The sequence below is a fragment of the Eptesicus fuscus genome, chromosome 11, assembly GCF_027574615.1.
Source record: "Eptesicus fuscus isolate TK198812 chromosome 11, DD_ASM_mEF_20220401, whole genome shotgun sequence".
NCBI lineage: Eukaryota > Metazoa > Chordata > Mammalia > Chiroptera > Vespertilionidae > Eptesicus > Eptesicus fuscus.
In genome coordinates this window covers 38,603,203-38,617,055 of record NC_072483.1, presented here as the reverse complement: position 1 = coordinate 38,617,055, position 13,853 = coordinate 38,603,203, and the positions used below count along the sequence as shown (strand labels likewise).

At 38.3% G+C, this 13,853-nt stretch overlaps 2 protein-coding genes across 4 annotated transcripts in view; one reads left to right on the top strand and one right to left on the bottom strand.

Annotated features, from left to right (window-relative positions):
* Positions 1 to 219: 219 nt before the first annotated feature.
* BAZ2B (bromodomain adjacent to zinc finger domain 2B) overlaps positions 220 to 13,853 on the top strand; it is a 306,755-nt gene continuing 293,121 nt past the window's right edge. For 2 of the 3 annotated variants that reach the window (XM_054722921.1, XM_054722922.1), the window contains exon 1: positions 220 to 600. The gene's annotated coding sequence lies outside the window, so the exon portion shown is untranslated. The remainder of the gene's footprint in view (positions 601 to 13,853) is intronic. The other variant, XM_028141153.2, reaches the window with a different exon arrangement.
* Positions 10,231 to 11,301, bottom strand: LOC103283385 (prohibitin 1-like). Its single transcript, XM_054722934.1, has one exon. The coding sequence runs from the start codon at positions 11,245 to 11,247 to the stop codon at positions 10,429 to 10,431; it is 819 nt and encodes a 272-aa protein (XP_054578909.1). The 5' UTR covers positions 11,248 to 11,301; the 3' UTR covers positions 10,231 to 10,428.

The following is a 13,853-nucleotide window of genomic DNA, read 5'->3' as shown; positions in this document are numbered from 1 at the left end:
AATTCCGTTTTCGATCTCATTTTCTGTCCTCTCTGCTTTTAAAAGCAAAGCAAAACAAAACATTAAGTTTCCTAACTTTTTCCTGGGACCAGGAACGGTGCAAACTTAAAGCTACAGGATTCTTGGGAGGAAGAAGCAACCCCCTCCCTCCCTTGGCTCCTTTAGGAGCTGATAGGTCATTTATTATTGGAAGTGAAATGGTATAAACAATTCTCTCTCTTTTTTTCCCTTGTTAACAGCAACTTTCATTGTTAGAGAGAGGAGAGAGAGAGAAGCCTTGTTGGTTGACGTCACTTGGTTCATGAAGCCTTCGCCTAGAAGTGAAGCTGCTGAACAAACCTTGAGAAGAATCATCTCCTGCTTCAATCTGCTGCTGGATAGGAACTAATCAGAGAGAGAGAGGCGGAAGACGGAGCAGGAGGGAGTCCAGGGCTTTCCCGATCACAAGTCTCACCTCCACTCCAACTCTCTACTTTTCTTGCAAAAATAACAGGAATAAGGAGGTGTTGGGCTTTCCAAAACGAAAAACAAAAATCGTAACCTTCAGCCATCCGGGGAAGACAAAAATCCCATCCACCGCAACTCAGTTCGAAAGTAAAGGTGAGTTAGAAATCCTCGGGTCTGAGGGGTGCGGGTGAAAATGAAAATTCCGAATGTTCTAAGGCCGGCTGAAACAGAAAAGGAGAAACTACGCTCCAGCGAGCCGGGCAGACTCCGGAGTTGCTATCTCGAGGCGCTCGCCCTGCCCGCCCTGCTCGCCCAGCCGCGGCTGTTTACGCTCGCCGGTCGGTGTGTCTCTTTGTTGTGCTGGCTGCGAGGCTGGGGTGGTGCTCGGGGTCCCGAGTGGAGTTTGGGGGAGCAGGACGCGGAGAGGCGCGGTCCTGGGTGGGAGGTGGGGGGTGCGGTCTCAGGAGAACGTAAACTTTATTCCTGGCTGCCGGTGCGGGACTTCGGTCCAGCAGGGCCGCGGGCCGTGCCTCCGCGGCGCGGGCAGCTGCCGCCGGCGTCCGCGTCCTTTGTGCCGGCCGCCCTGCTCGGCCGCCCGGCCGGCGTCCCCCTTCCTTCCTTCGGCTCCCGGCGCTCTGGTCGCCGCCAACAGTTTTGCTTCGTAAAAAACAACCATCTCTGGCCTGGTTGAGATCGCTGTTCCAACCCGGGAATATCCACTGCCCCCCTTCTCGCCGGGGTAGCTGCGAGGTTACCCCCCCGCCCCCCCCCCGTCCGCCCACTGCTGCCCTTTTTTGCCTCCGCCCCCTCTTTCCTGCCGGACTGATGAGCTGCGCTGCCACCCCAGTTCGGGCCTCCTGCTCTTTCTCGCTGGGGCTCGGAGCTCTCGAGTGGACAGAACACGAGCTGGGGTGGGCTGGGGTGGGGTGGGGTGGGGGCAGGTGGAACTGGGAAAATACCTGGAAGGTCTGTGTGTCGCACACTCGGGGTTAGAGGAGCAGGGCTGTTCCTACAGAAATGTCTGTCTCGGAGCAGCTCTCCCCGGGAACCGCCGCCAGCTCGCAACTCTTCTTCGCTCTCTTAATCCTCATGGCCCCCTCCCCCCTTTCCCCTTCGCGGCTCCCCTCCCCTTAGAGTAGTTCCACGAACCCCAGAATTGGGACTTGGGGAGGAAGGAAATGTTCGGAGAGTCAGAGCTGGCCCTGCTGTTGGGGCGATTTTCTCCTCTTTGCTGGCTCTGCGGCTGTGTCTTTTGTGTGTGGCTTCCTTGTGAAGGGAGAAGCAGCTGCAGTCCTTGGCCGAGTTGTGGAAATTTATCCCTTTGTGTATATTACAATATCCTCCATTTTTTCCCTCTGCCCTCTAAACAACAAGCGTTTCGCCATCTTGGGCAATTTTTATTCCCAAGTCTCTCTCTTTTTTTATTTTTGAGGAAGGGGAAGAAGCCTTAGAAAGGCAAAAAGTGTGTCTGGATAAGACTCAAAGTTTAGGGAATGTTCAGGGGCTCAGTGACGTCATGTAAACTTTATTGGGTATTTGTCCCAAGAGTCAATTTTTCGCTTATTCCCCCCCACCCTGTTTTAAAGGACCGTGCCACTTACTGATTAAGGATAAGTTGTACTGGTTATTTTTGTGTTCTGTTCTCAAAAATGAACCTCAGTGTCTACACATTGTATGCTCTGGTAACAGGTGGAAAATTGTGCAAAAAATGGTATAAAGTTTTATAGTGTCAGTTGGTATTCACCTAGCTTTTTTGTCTACGTGCTTTTTATTCTTTGAGGGTTTCAAATGTTATTTTTAATCTGCTTGTTCCCTTTTTTATTTATCTCACTCTCTGCTATGGAATTTTCTTTAATCAGTTTGGTTAATATTTAGGTATACTTATTTTAGATTACCTAGATTCCCTTTTGTAATTACTCTGTTTTATACATATGTGTTTATATTTTGAAAATACATAACCATTGAAAATACTTGGAGGTCCTGGATCCTTTTTAAATTTAATAGCAGATATTAAGTCAAACGACTGGTGAAAATGTGGTTAGTATTTAAAATGCAGAATTGATTTTAAAATATATTTTATAACCTCAAGCTATGAGCCCTGTCAGCCATTATGAAAAGATAAACAATAAAAACCGGTGTTGTTTAAATTTGCTGTCTAAAATAGTTTTTTACCTCACAAAAGTTCAGTTGGTCACATGATCAAACTTAATGATACACTGACTGCTATATAAATAAGAAGCACTGTAAATTGAATGGGAAAGTGGAATTCTGTCTCCTGTAGTCATTTGCAGTCAGCATATTTACTTCTCTTCTAACAAGGACATGAAACTGTCTGTATTTAATTTGCATTCTCTTTGTCTTCTGGGTTGGGGAAAAACATTGACTACAATTAATTCAAAAAATAATAGAAACAATTCTGAATACATGAAAAGGTTTGTCTAAGACAAAAACTTGTATGTGGTATGTTTTTATCTCTGTAGCAGTCTTCTTTGGTGTTATCTGCTATGCTTTTTATCTAGGAATTTGCTTTATGTAAAAGGCTATATAGAAAGCTTGACTGAATTGAATGTCTGCCATTTATGTGAATTGTAGGTAGGTAAAAATGTTTAAATAGTTATAAGCACATAGAACAGATGGTTCTAAATTATACATGCAACAAAGGACTAGAAGATTTGGCAGATTACAAATGGCAAGCAACAGAGGATAAGCAGTTTAAGAAAATGGTAGTTAAATATATTTGATGTCTCACACCTATTGTAAACACTATACACATTGTCACTGTGCTGCATAATCAATAATTTGGGCAACATTGAGGCACTTGTAAGTATCAGATAGAAAAAAGTAAGATTTTACAAATGTTTGAAATGAATGGTTAAATGTAAAATTATTTTAAGCATATGATGACAAATAAACTTATTTCTTTTTTTTTTTAGGAAATCAAATTGTATATTTTAAACATAGGAAGTTATTTATGAGAACTTAATACTGTTATAGTCATAAAATGGTTTGAGAGAAGTAGGTACATATTTTAAAATCCAGAGAATAATATCTTTACTGTTTTCATATGTTAAAATAATATTGAAGTATAACACATTTAGTCTTTCAAACACTACTGAAAAATATTTTTAGACTATTCAGTCTTGGAAATGCACTTACTAGATTTACTGTTGACATAATTTACTAAGTACTTATTAAATGAAGAACATATTTTAGTATTAATATTTGAGTTTTGTGCATAACATGAAAATGATTTTACTCTCAATTTTTAAAATGTAAAGATTTTTTAATGTAGTTTTTACCTTTCTAGAATCTGAGTAGTTATAACTAGCATTTTCAAAAGATATGGTATAATTTAAAGTATCCAACTTGGCAGAAATTTGTTTTTATTTTTATGAGCCTTTTATTTAAAATGCATATAAGACTGTAATGGAAACCTTGGAATTTTAGTCCTGTTGCCCTTTCTCCTATTTCTTTGTTTGCATGTTTATTAGAACTGCACTGTTAAAGGAGCAGATGTTTTGCCCAACATCCTGATGTGTTGCTTTTTCTTATGGGAGTGCATAACTGTTCCTTCTGATGCATCAACTTGACAGCTGGTTGATTTCATGGAGCTGCTAAGAAGCCATTAGTGGTGTCATTGAATTGAAACAGAACAGTCACTCCCAGCTTGAACTGCAATTGTTAATGTCTTTGTTGCTACTTTTGTGTTACTATACAAGATGTAGGATATCACAGTTGCATGAAAGTTCATGTTTTTTTCTGTCTTATCTCCTTGAATTAGTGAAAGTATGTGTTAGAACTTGATTACTTTTAGATTTAAAGATTTCTCAAAGAAAGATTTTAAGTTGTTATTTGAGGTGTTGTTTTTTTTTGTTTTTTTTTTTTTACCTAGTCCTTGCTAGAACTACCAAAAGAAGGTATGATTTATCATAAACGAAGTAATGTGGTGATTTTGATTCCTAGATAAAATTGTGTCACCAAGGTTTAATGACATTTAATGTACTTGATGTCCTGAGGTACTATTTAAATTACCTAGTTAGGTATTTTATGAGATTTTTAAATTATAAAGTTAAATATTTCATACCATGAGGTTTTAAAAATATTGTGCTTTATTTAATAAATATTTACTAATTTGATTAAATATTTGTTTAAACTTGTTGCAAAAGATATTCAGAAAAGAATTATTGAGGAAATGGGCAGCTTTGTGTTTAATTTTCTTTATAAAGTGATGAAGATATTATTAAAGAATTGTCATTTAATTATTTTAAAAATTGAAATCATATATTTATTGCACTAATAACTTTTTTTGATAGTTCCAACTGTCAAACTGTGGTACTAAAATGGTCATTCTTTTGGTGCCTGTACTCTACTTTTTCTGATTATTTGCTGCCTTTTTCTTCTTGGTGGGAGAAGAGATATGAAGAAGGAAAGAGGAAAAACAGTGATAATCCCAACAGAAAACAACAACAACAACAACAAATTTTCTGTAAGAAGACTTTAGGATGATAAGTTTAAAGATATAATGTAGTTTGTTAATGTTAAGAGATTTTTCTAGTCCTAATATTTATTGACTTCTAATTTTTAAATCTTTAAATATACATTCAAACAGATTTTCAGAGCATAAAATTTATATTTCAAATAAAATAGTTTGCTTTTAAAACACTTAAAATGTAAAATTGATGATTAGAATATATAATTTGCTGAGTTAAATCCCATTAAAAAGACTTACTATACAATATAAATAGATTTAAAACACTTACCGTACACTGTTGAGTGATTGCAGGATTATAGTTTCCTGAAATCATAAGTTTATAGATCATACATTACTGAGACTAAAGTTAAGATTTATATTGAGGTAATATGCTTTCTCCACCCTTCTATATAACAGCCATACAGTTTCTTAAAAAGAAGATCATTACCTTAGCCTGTGATAAAATTTTTAAGAAATACATTTACTCATAACATATTTGTGTCAGTGAAGATAGTCATAAGTTAGATTGTGTGAAATTGAGTTATATATTAAATGAAAAATTTTTTAAAGAAATCTGAATGCTTAGCTTACTTTTAGTATCCCATAATTTAAGTAGGAATTTTTCCTCATTGGGTTTCTTAAAGGAGGGCAGTTCTAATCACAAGAGTCATAAAAAGCTTAAAACTTTAATTCATAAGTATTTTAATTTATATAACTTTGACATTTTGGGCAATAAATATATTTAATTAATTTACAGTTACATATGGAGTTATAAAATATTGACATCTTTGCTGAAAGAAATAAAATGAATTTACATGACTTTTAAATCAATTTTGAATGCTCTGTGATTTGTGGCAAATCAATACAATTTGAGATATAAAATATTTAATAGTCCTTATATTTATAAGTTAAACATTGAGTTTTCAAAATGAATAGGCTTTTTAAAGAATATGAGGCATATTAAAAAAATTACTATATAACATAGGGAGTTTTCAACTTGTTTTTTAAAATAGTTATGTGTAGACCTAGCAGGTTTTCCTCAGTGGTTAGAGTATTGGCCCAAGGACTGAAGGCTCCTGCGTTCGGTTCTGACCAAGGGAAGTGCTTCCATTACAGGTTTTGATCCCCCACCCCAGTCGTGCTAGTGCGGAATGTCTCTGTCTCTCTCCCTCCCTTCCATCCTCTGAAAAATCAATGGAAAAAAATATCCTTGGGTGAGGTTTAATAATAGTTATTTTTATAATATATGAAATTTGACCTGTACTTAGGTTTTTGAATGCTTTTCATTCAAAATAAAAATTGTGTTAGAAATAATAGTAATAATGAAGGTGATATACCAGTATAGATAGGAACCTTTATTAATTTTGTTTGTTCACATGTATGCATGTGTATATAAGGAAAAAGGAGCATTTGTTTGGAAGGTAGTTATTGTATTGGTACTTAAGCTATATGTAGACATAATTGTGTGTTTTTCCTCTGTTTTCTCCTCTTAACACTTTTCCACAAGCATGCACTCATTAATCAAAGACAGTGCACTCCTGCTGAGGGCAGAGAGGTTCATCAAATTGGCAGTCAGTTTGGTGTAAAGAACGGTGTACTGAAGCTCTTAACTCACTGGGACATAAATAAATCTAAGGTCTTTGTATGCAAACCCTGGAGGTTAATACTGTATAATTCAATGTCCTGTCTTTGTTTTTATGATTGATGCTTTTGAATGTTTCAAGCTTGATGCAAGTCTTCTAGTAGGTCAGGTTTGACAATCTGATTGGCTGAAGTAAGAAAGCATTAGGTTGTCAGGACTTTGAGTATGCTGCAGAGATTGTTGATTCCCCCCCACCCCCAAGATCATTGTCATATTGCCTGAGCTGTTATAGGAATGTCCCAATGATTGACATCCCCTGCTGTGATAATGGACCCAGTGCATAAAATGCCAATAGTTTGGTCCTATTTGTTCCGAAGCTTACTGCTATTTGTATCCTTAACAGAGCTAACATGTAGAACAAGCAAAACTACTGGGATTTCTCTGTAGAAATAGTGCAGGGATTTGGCTTTAACATGAATTGGTTGCATATTCATAATTTAAGAACAGCTGGTTACAGCAAGCACATAGTCATTTGCAAGCTATTATAAACCATTCCACTCACACATGGAGCCTGTGCTTGGTGTTTTTTTTTATTTTTTTATTTTTATTGATCTACCTGCATTTAAAATCTGGTCACTGCTGCCACAGAAGCTCTTCATTTTAGCTGTGTTTGCAACATAGAACAGCTTCAATTTAAAATATTTAATTTAAACTAAATGCTGAATAAAATGAAGAAGCTTTGAAGGAACCAAGTGTAAAAGGTCATTAATATATTACTCATCATGTATCTCATCTTGGCCCAAACCAAACAAATCTAAATTATACAACCATTATAATTTTTGGAAAATTATGTTTTATGACTTTGATCATAGATAAATAACTGAATTATCTTTGATTTGAAAATATTATTAATTATATTTTATAGTTATGTGTAGTTTTAGGAAACTGTAATTGATTAGCCTATAAAACAATTTCAACCAATATGCAGAAAAGTGACTACTTTTAGTTTATGAGTGTTGTAAGGCAAAATGGGAAGGAAAATCAAGACATTATAATTGGATTAGGATAATGCTAAACATAAAACTAGAAAGATAACTCTAATTTTTTAGAAGGAATCTAATGAGGTCTTTTCTGCTTTCTGGGTCATTTGTGGAATATTAAGCACAACTGTGGTCTTAACAGTATTTAAATGATAATGTGTAAAATAGTTGTGCTATGATAGTTTCCTGCATGTTGTGGGAGAGGAAAATAACCTCCACATTTCAAGCTTTCAGTGAGAAAAGCGGGAGGAGAAAAAAGTTATATGTGATTTCAGATATCCTTGTAGGAATCACAGGGAGCTCTAGCTCTGCCTTGATTTGTGTATGTTAAAAGGAATGGATACCTCAGTGATTTACAATGACGGTGTTTATGCTGAGCTTTCCACACAACAAAGTGTTAGGTTCACATGTGCATGCATGTGTTTGTCCCCACAGTAGATGATGAAGTAGCTTTCAGCACTTCAAGGTTGAGTACCAGTCCTAAGAGTACATTTTACTCTTTCTTGGCTTCACAAATGGCTGGATATGTTAGTAATATAACAGAATATATGGCCAAATTTAATCTAGCTGATGGTAGGCTGTACTTTTTTTCTAAATAATAAATTCAAAGGTTATTAAAGGACGACGTGTTACATTTTAGTTTTGAGTTGTGTAGGATAATAACTATATATACAGTTAACTTGCCATTATTTGAGGTTAAATTAGTCATTTTGTGAATTATTCTATGCCCTTTTTTTCTCTCCCTTTGACTATTGTCCCTTCAACTATTTCCCTGCTCTTTAGCATCTCATCACAGAATAAGCTGTGGAAATAAAAGGGAGTAAAATTCAAATAAATCTAATTTCCCTTCCTTTTCCACTTGATAAATCAGATGGACAGAAGACCTTATATTTTCACCAAAATGAAGGTTTTGGATTTTGTTTCAGATTCATGTTTATATAAAAAAGAAATATGAGGTAATGGACTCAATTTTAAAAATACTAGTAATCCAACAAAAACAGTAGACAATTTAGCCATTACTTAAGAAATGAATCAACTAACTAAAGACAACCACAGGAGAATCACAGGTATTTGATATACTCATTGTTTTAGTATAATAATAGGGGAAAAGGGGGGCAGCTACCTTCATTCGTCATGTTAATACTGTCTTCAAACAATCTTGGGAGAGCTGTGGATTAAAATTTGTGAAAGCTCAGAATAGGGCAGAGATAACTACTGGTTGGAATCATTAGAAAGGCTCTTTGGTTTAAGTAGCATTGAATTAGACCAAGAAGAATGAGTAAACTGAATATTCAGAGATCCAAAAAAGGACACCATGAGTCCTCTATATGACAAATAAAGCTAGGTCAAATGGGCAATGGGAGTGGTTGTGGTTCTGCCGTCTTTTTGAGATCACCCTGTTCCACACTTCTCCGAGAAGGAAAAGAAAATGGTATGGGATCCTCTTCTTTCTCCATAGCTTTCACAATTGACTGTGTGGCTTTCTCTAGAGAAGGTGGGTTAATCAGTTTCAATGATAGGTGTTGTTTGTAAAGGCAGGTTAAAATAGACAAAACTACCCTTTCTGGTCAAAGTTACTCAAAATATTGTGTTTCACATGGCATTAACCAGAACTACTCCCTACTTTGTTCTTTTCCTGTGCTTTTATAAATGGTTTTTCTTGAAACCTAATGTGTGGTCATATCTGTTAACAACATTGAGCAGGGAGAATATCACCTTGCTTTCCCTTTTCTCAATTTCCAAGGGGATTTGATAACTGACTCAAAAAACTCTTCTACTTTTTTTTTAGTTCCTTTGGATGAATGAAGAAGACCAACAATAACTTGTAATTCTATTAGTTCTGAATTTCACTAATAATAAATCACACTAAAAATAGAGCATGAAAAGAAAAGATAAAAAAAAATTCAAACGTAAATGTACAAGGTCTTATTTTCAGTGGTTAGTCTTTACCTAACTTTATTATTGTTGTACTAAGATAATGAAATTGGTTTTACTTTCCTTATTTGCAAAATTGTGATGAATATTTGCTTGCAAGAAATGTTCAGAAGGAAACCTTAAAACGTTTACATAATCATTTTTTGTTATCTTGTATGATGATGAGTTTTGAGGTAAATGAAAGGTGGAAGTAGAAGGCTATTTTGTGTCTGAGTTTAGAGAGAAGCCATACTTACATCTTTTCCAGTTTCTATGATGACACTAGAGGCCCGGTGCACGAAATTCATGCACTTGGGGAATCCCTCAGCCTGGCCTGCGCCCTCTTGCAGTCTGGGAGTCCTCGGGGGATGTCCAACTGACGGCTTAGGCTGGCTCCTGTTGGACATCTGGCAGTTGGACATCCTTAGCGCTGCTGCGGAGGCAGGAGAGGCTCCTGCCACCGCCGCTGCACTTGCCAGCCCTGAGCCCGGCTCAGGGCCTCTGGCTGAGTGGTGCTCCCTCTGTGGGAGTGCACTGACCACCAGGGGGCAGCTCCTGCGTTGAGTGTCTGCTCCCTAGTGGTCAGTGCGTGTCATAGCGACTGGTCATTCCACCGTTCGGTCGATTTGCATATTAGCCTTTTATTATATAGGATAGGATGGTTGAAACATACTTTTGAACTTCCTTGTAAGAAAGATTATTGTTAACCTAAACCATTATGGTGACCAAAAAAAGCAAGAAAGCTCATCTTGAGGATCTGAAACAAATCAGGGAGCAGTCTATAAGTCTCAGGATGATGTTTCTCCTTTTTTTTATTTTTTTAGAGGTCTGAAGTGATTTTACTTTTATTTCCTTCACTTGAAGCCAATCATGAAATTTCACAGTGATTCTGGGGGAGGGGCAGAGGGAACACAATGTTAAGACTCCTCAGGGCTGTGGCCCACGGGGCCGAGCAGGTGCGGGCTGGGCAGGCCTCACTGGGAAAGCCGGAGGAGCACCGACTGCCTGGCAGGCAGGTAGGTGATGTTCCGAGAGCGAGAGAGCTGGTAGGCGATGTCCTCCGCGGCTTCCAGCTTGCGCAGCTCGATCAGGCCATCGCCCGCAGTAGCAAGCGAGTTTGCGATCAGCGCTGCGGCCTTGGAATCGCCCTCAGCAGAGATGATGGCTGCCTTCTTCTGCTGCTCGGCCTTTTCCACCACAAATCTGGCCCTCTCGGCTTCCTGCTGGGCCACCTGTTTGGCTTCTATTGCTTCTGTGAACTCCTTCCCGAAGGTCAGATGCGTCAAGGACACGTCATCCAGGATGAGCCCGAAGGTCCCGGCTCGCTCCGTAAGGTCGTCGCTCACCTGCCTGGAGACCAGCTCTCTCTGGGTGATGAGTTCTTCAGCGTCAAAGCGAGCCACCACTGACTTGAGGATCTCTGTGGTGATGGACGGCAGCACGCGCTCGTCATAGTCCTCGCCGAGGCTGGTGAAGATGCGGGGAAGCTGGCTAGCGACCGGACGGAAAAGGATACGCAGGGTGATGTTGACATTCTGTAAATCTTTGCTGCCAGTGATGACTGGCACGTTACGGGGTCGAGAGCGACAGTCAAAGATAATCGGTTTCTGTACCCAGGGGATGAGAAAGTGAGTCCCTTCCCCCACCACGATGTCCTGCACGCCACGGAACCGGTCAAAGATGACAGCTCTGTGCCCAGCATCCACATTATACAAGGCCGAGTTCACCACGCCTCCCGCAAGGGCTAAGGCCACGCCAAACTTGCCAATGGATTCAAACACTTTGGCAGCCATGTCTCCTTCTGCTGGACCCACTCACACCTGCTTCTACTCTGACCTCCACAAGGCTTCCCCCGGTTTCTCCTTTTATGGCTTGTTAGTGTAGCATACTGAAAGCAATAGGTCTGTGAGGCAACAGTAACCGACAGAGGTTGTGGGTCAGATCTCTATTTTAAAAGAGGGGCTACTTCAGAGCTAATGGAAGTATTGTTAGGAGGTGGGTAGGAACAACAAAAAGGATAAACAGTGTTAAGGGAGGCTTTTAAATGAGGTTAAGTGGAGTGGAGCATTGTTATATAATTGAGTATCAAGATATACTCCATTGCTCTGGCAAGCATGGCTCAGTTGGTTGGAACAGTGACCATAGCGTCCAGTGCACTGGAAGATTGAGAGTTCGATTCCTGGACAGGGCGGGTACCTAAGTTGGGGGTTTGATTCCCAGTGGGGGCATGTAGCAGAGGCAATTGATCGATGTACCTCTCACATCCATATTTCTCTCTCTAAAATCAATAAGGAAAAAAATATTTTCTTCATTGTGGTCTAAGTGTCATAACATTGAATTCCTGTGTGTTGTCATTAATATTTTCTGCAAGCTTGTTGAGAAAATATCTATAATCAGACCTTGGGGATTTGAAGTCGGAAGTTAAAGGGTTAGGGAAGGGCTGTGTAAACAGTAAACAGTTGGTCCAGGAAGAGAACATGTAGTAACTTTGGCACGTTAGGTAAAAGCTCCTTCCCCTTCTCTCTCCAGAAAGTCTGTTCATAGGTGTACTTGCCAAAACTCATAAAAGAAAAAAACTTGTTTAAAGAATGTGTAAGTGCTTTTGTACTATGTGTGAAATGGGAGGGTAGGAGGAAGCCATGCTCAGGAAGAAAAAAACAAAACACTCCAAATAGAAAGTGACTAGAATTTACTGGGTTTTGTTTGTTTTTTAATGAAGTGTGCTATGACATATAGTACCTTGAATTTGACCTTTTTCATCTTAATGTGAGACACCTTTTGAACTAGGTCATTTTTTGGGACTCATTGCAAATATTTTATTCTAAGTAGGTAGCATTTGATATGTTACAGCTGAAGCCCAGAGGTACCAACTAAATTAATTACATGTATCTGGCATGTTTGCTTCTGTATTTGTAATCTCAGCTCTTCACAAGTGAGCTAAAAATAGTCCTGTAGTTACCCAGAGAAACAAATAAAAAACGCTTATTAGTTTCTCATGTTTAGTATTATTGTGATGTGCTAATAATCTCATATTAGGCAGTAGTGATTAGTTAAATAAATTGAGAACAAGAATCAGGTCAGCATCTATCTTAATAACTGGAAAAAGTTCAGGGTGCCCAGAATAAAATGCATGGCCTGTAATATGCTCAAGGAGTTAGTAATTTATTTAGAGAGAAAGGGTATACATAGAGTCAAGTCTCGTCTTTTGTGAGTTTAACTTATGGAAATTCAGTTATTTATGTTAGGAAAATAACTGGGGGTAGGGAAGGAAAAAACAATTTTAATGGCCATCATTTACTCAGTGAACTTCTGGTCTAGGTGGGATACATGAATCAGGTGCTTTCTGTTCCTCAGTAGCTCTTGCAGTGTGAGTGTCTTACAGTAAGTGTGGCTCTTAGGTCTTAATATAAATATTTTTTGTGTATCATAGCTCCTAATTGCAGGCCAGCTATGAGTATCTGGAACTCAGTAAATTATATTTGTTTTAATGCTAGTGGCCAGATTGGTTGTGTTGGACTTATCTGGACTTATTGAGAAACAGTATATTCATCTCCAGTGTGGTCCATGTCAAAGTTAATATTTACTATTTTTTAATACAACCTGCCAACTAGATATTACCCACACTCCCCTCCCGCCAATAATATGAGTTTATATTCTATGCGAAGGTAGCATGGTTCAGGATAGTTCATATGCTTAAGTATTGCTATTGATATCTCTAAATGTAAAAGGGAAAAATGGTTTGGAATTAAAGGGGTTCAATTTCAGTTGGGCTTTAAAGGAGGTTGTAGATACTTTATCTTAGAATGGCAACCTGAACAAAGAAATGAATGGAGGGAAACCTACCTAAAATTTGTTTGAAAATAATAAGTAAGTTAGAAAGGGAAATTTGGATTAGCTAATAGATTTTTAAGCAGCGTTGTGACATGATTAAAAAGTTGTTTTAGAAAGATAGAGTTGGAAGAAATCTGTTAAATGGAAAGAAAGACCAGTGTTTATTGTAGAAATTGGTGTCAGGTGGTAATACTAGACTAGTAGCAATGTGTATGGGCAGAGGGATAAATATGAGGTACATAATAATTTAAAGGAATGAGGTTGAGCTAGTTTGGGAGGTAGGAGATTGTATTACCTTATGTTCAAATCTATTTCACATGACTATAACAATAATTTGATGTAGTTGAACACTTATTTTCTCCTTTTAAGGTGATGTAAGTGAGAACTAGAGAGATTGGCTGTGGCTTACCAATTGCCAGTAGTTAGATATTCTTTCTAATACATCATACAACCTCATGATGAGTTTAGCTTAAGTCAAACTCTCATCTCTTTTTTAACCCTTTGCACTCGCTTGCTTTTTTCTCGATTCCTTTATTCTAATGCTAACCGTGTCGAGTCACACTTGACA

Excerpts from the sequence above, each read along its gene's own strand:
- LOC103283385 (XM_054722934.1), bottom strand. The coding sequence starts at position 11,247 with ATGGCTGCCAAAGTGTTTGAATCCATTGGCAAGTTTGGCGTGGCCTTA.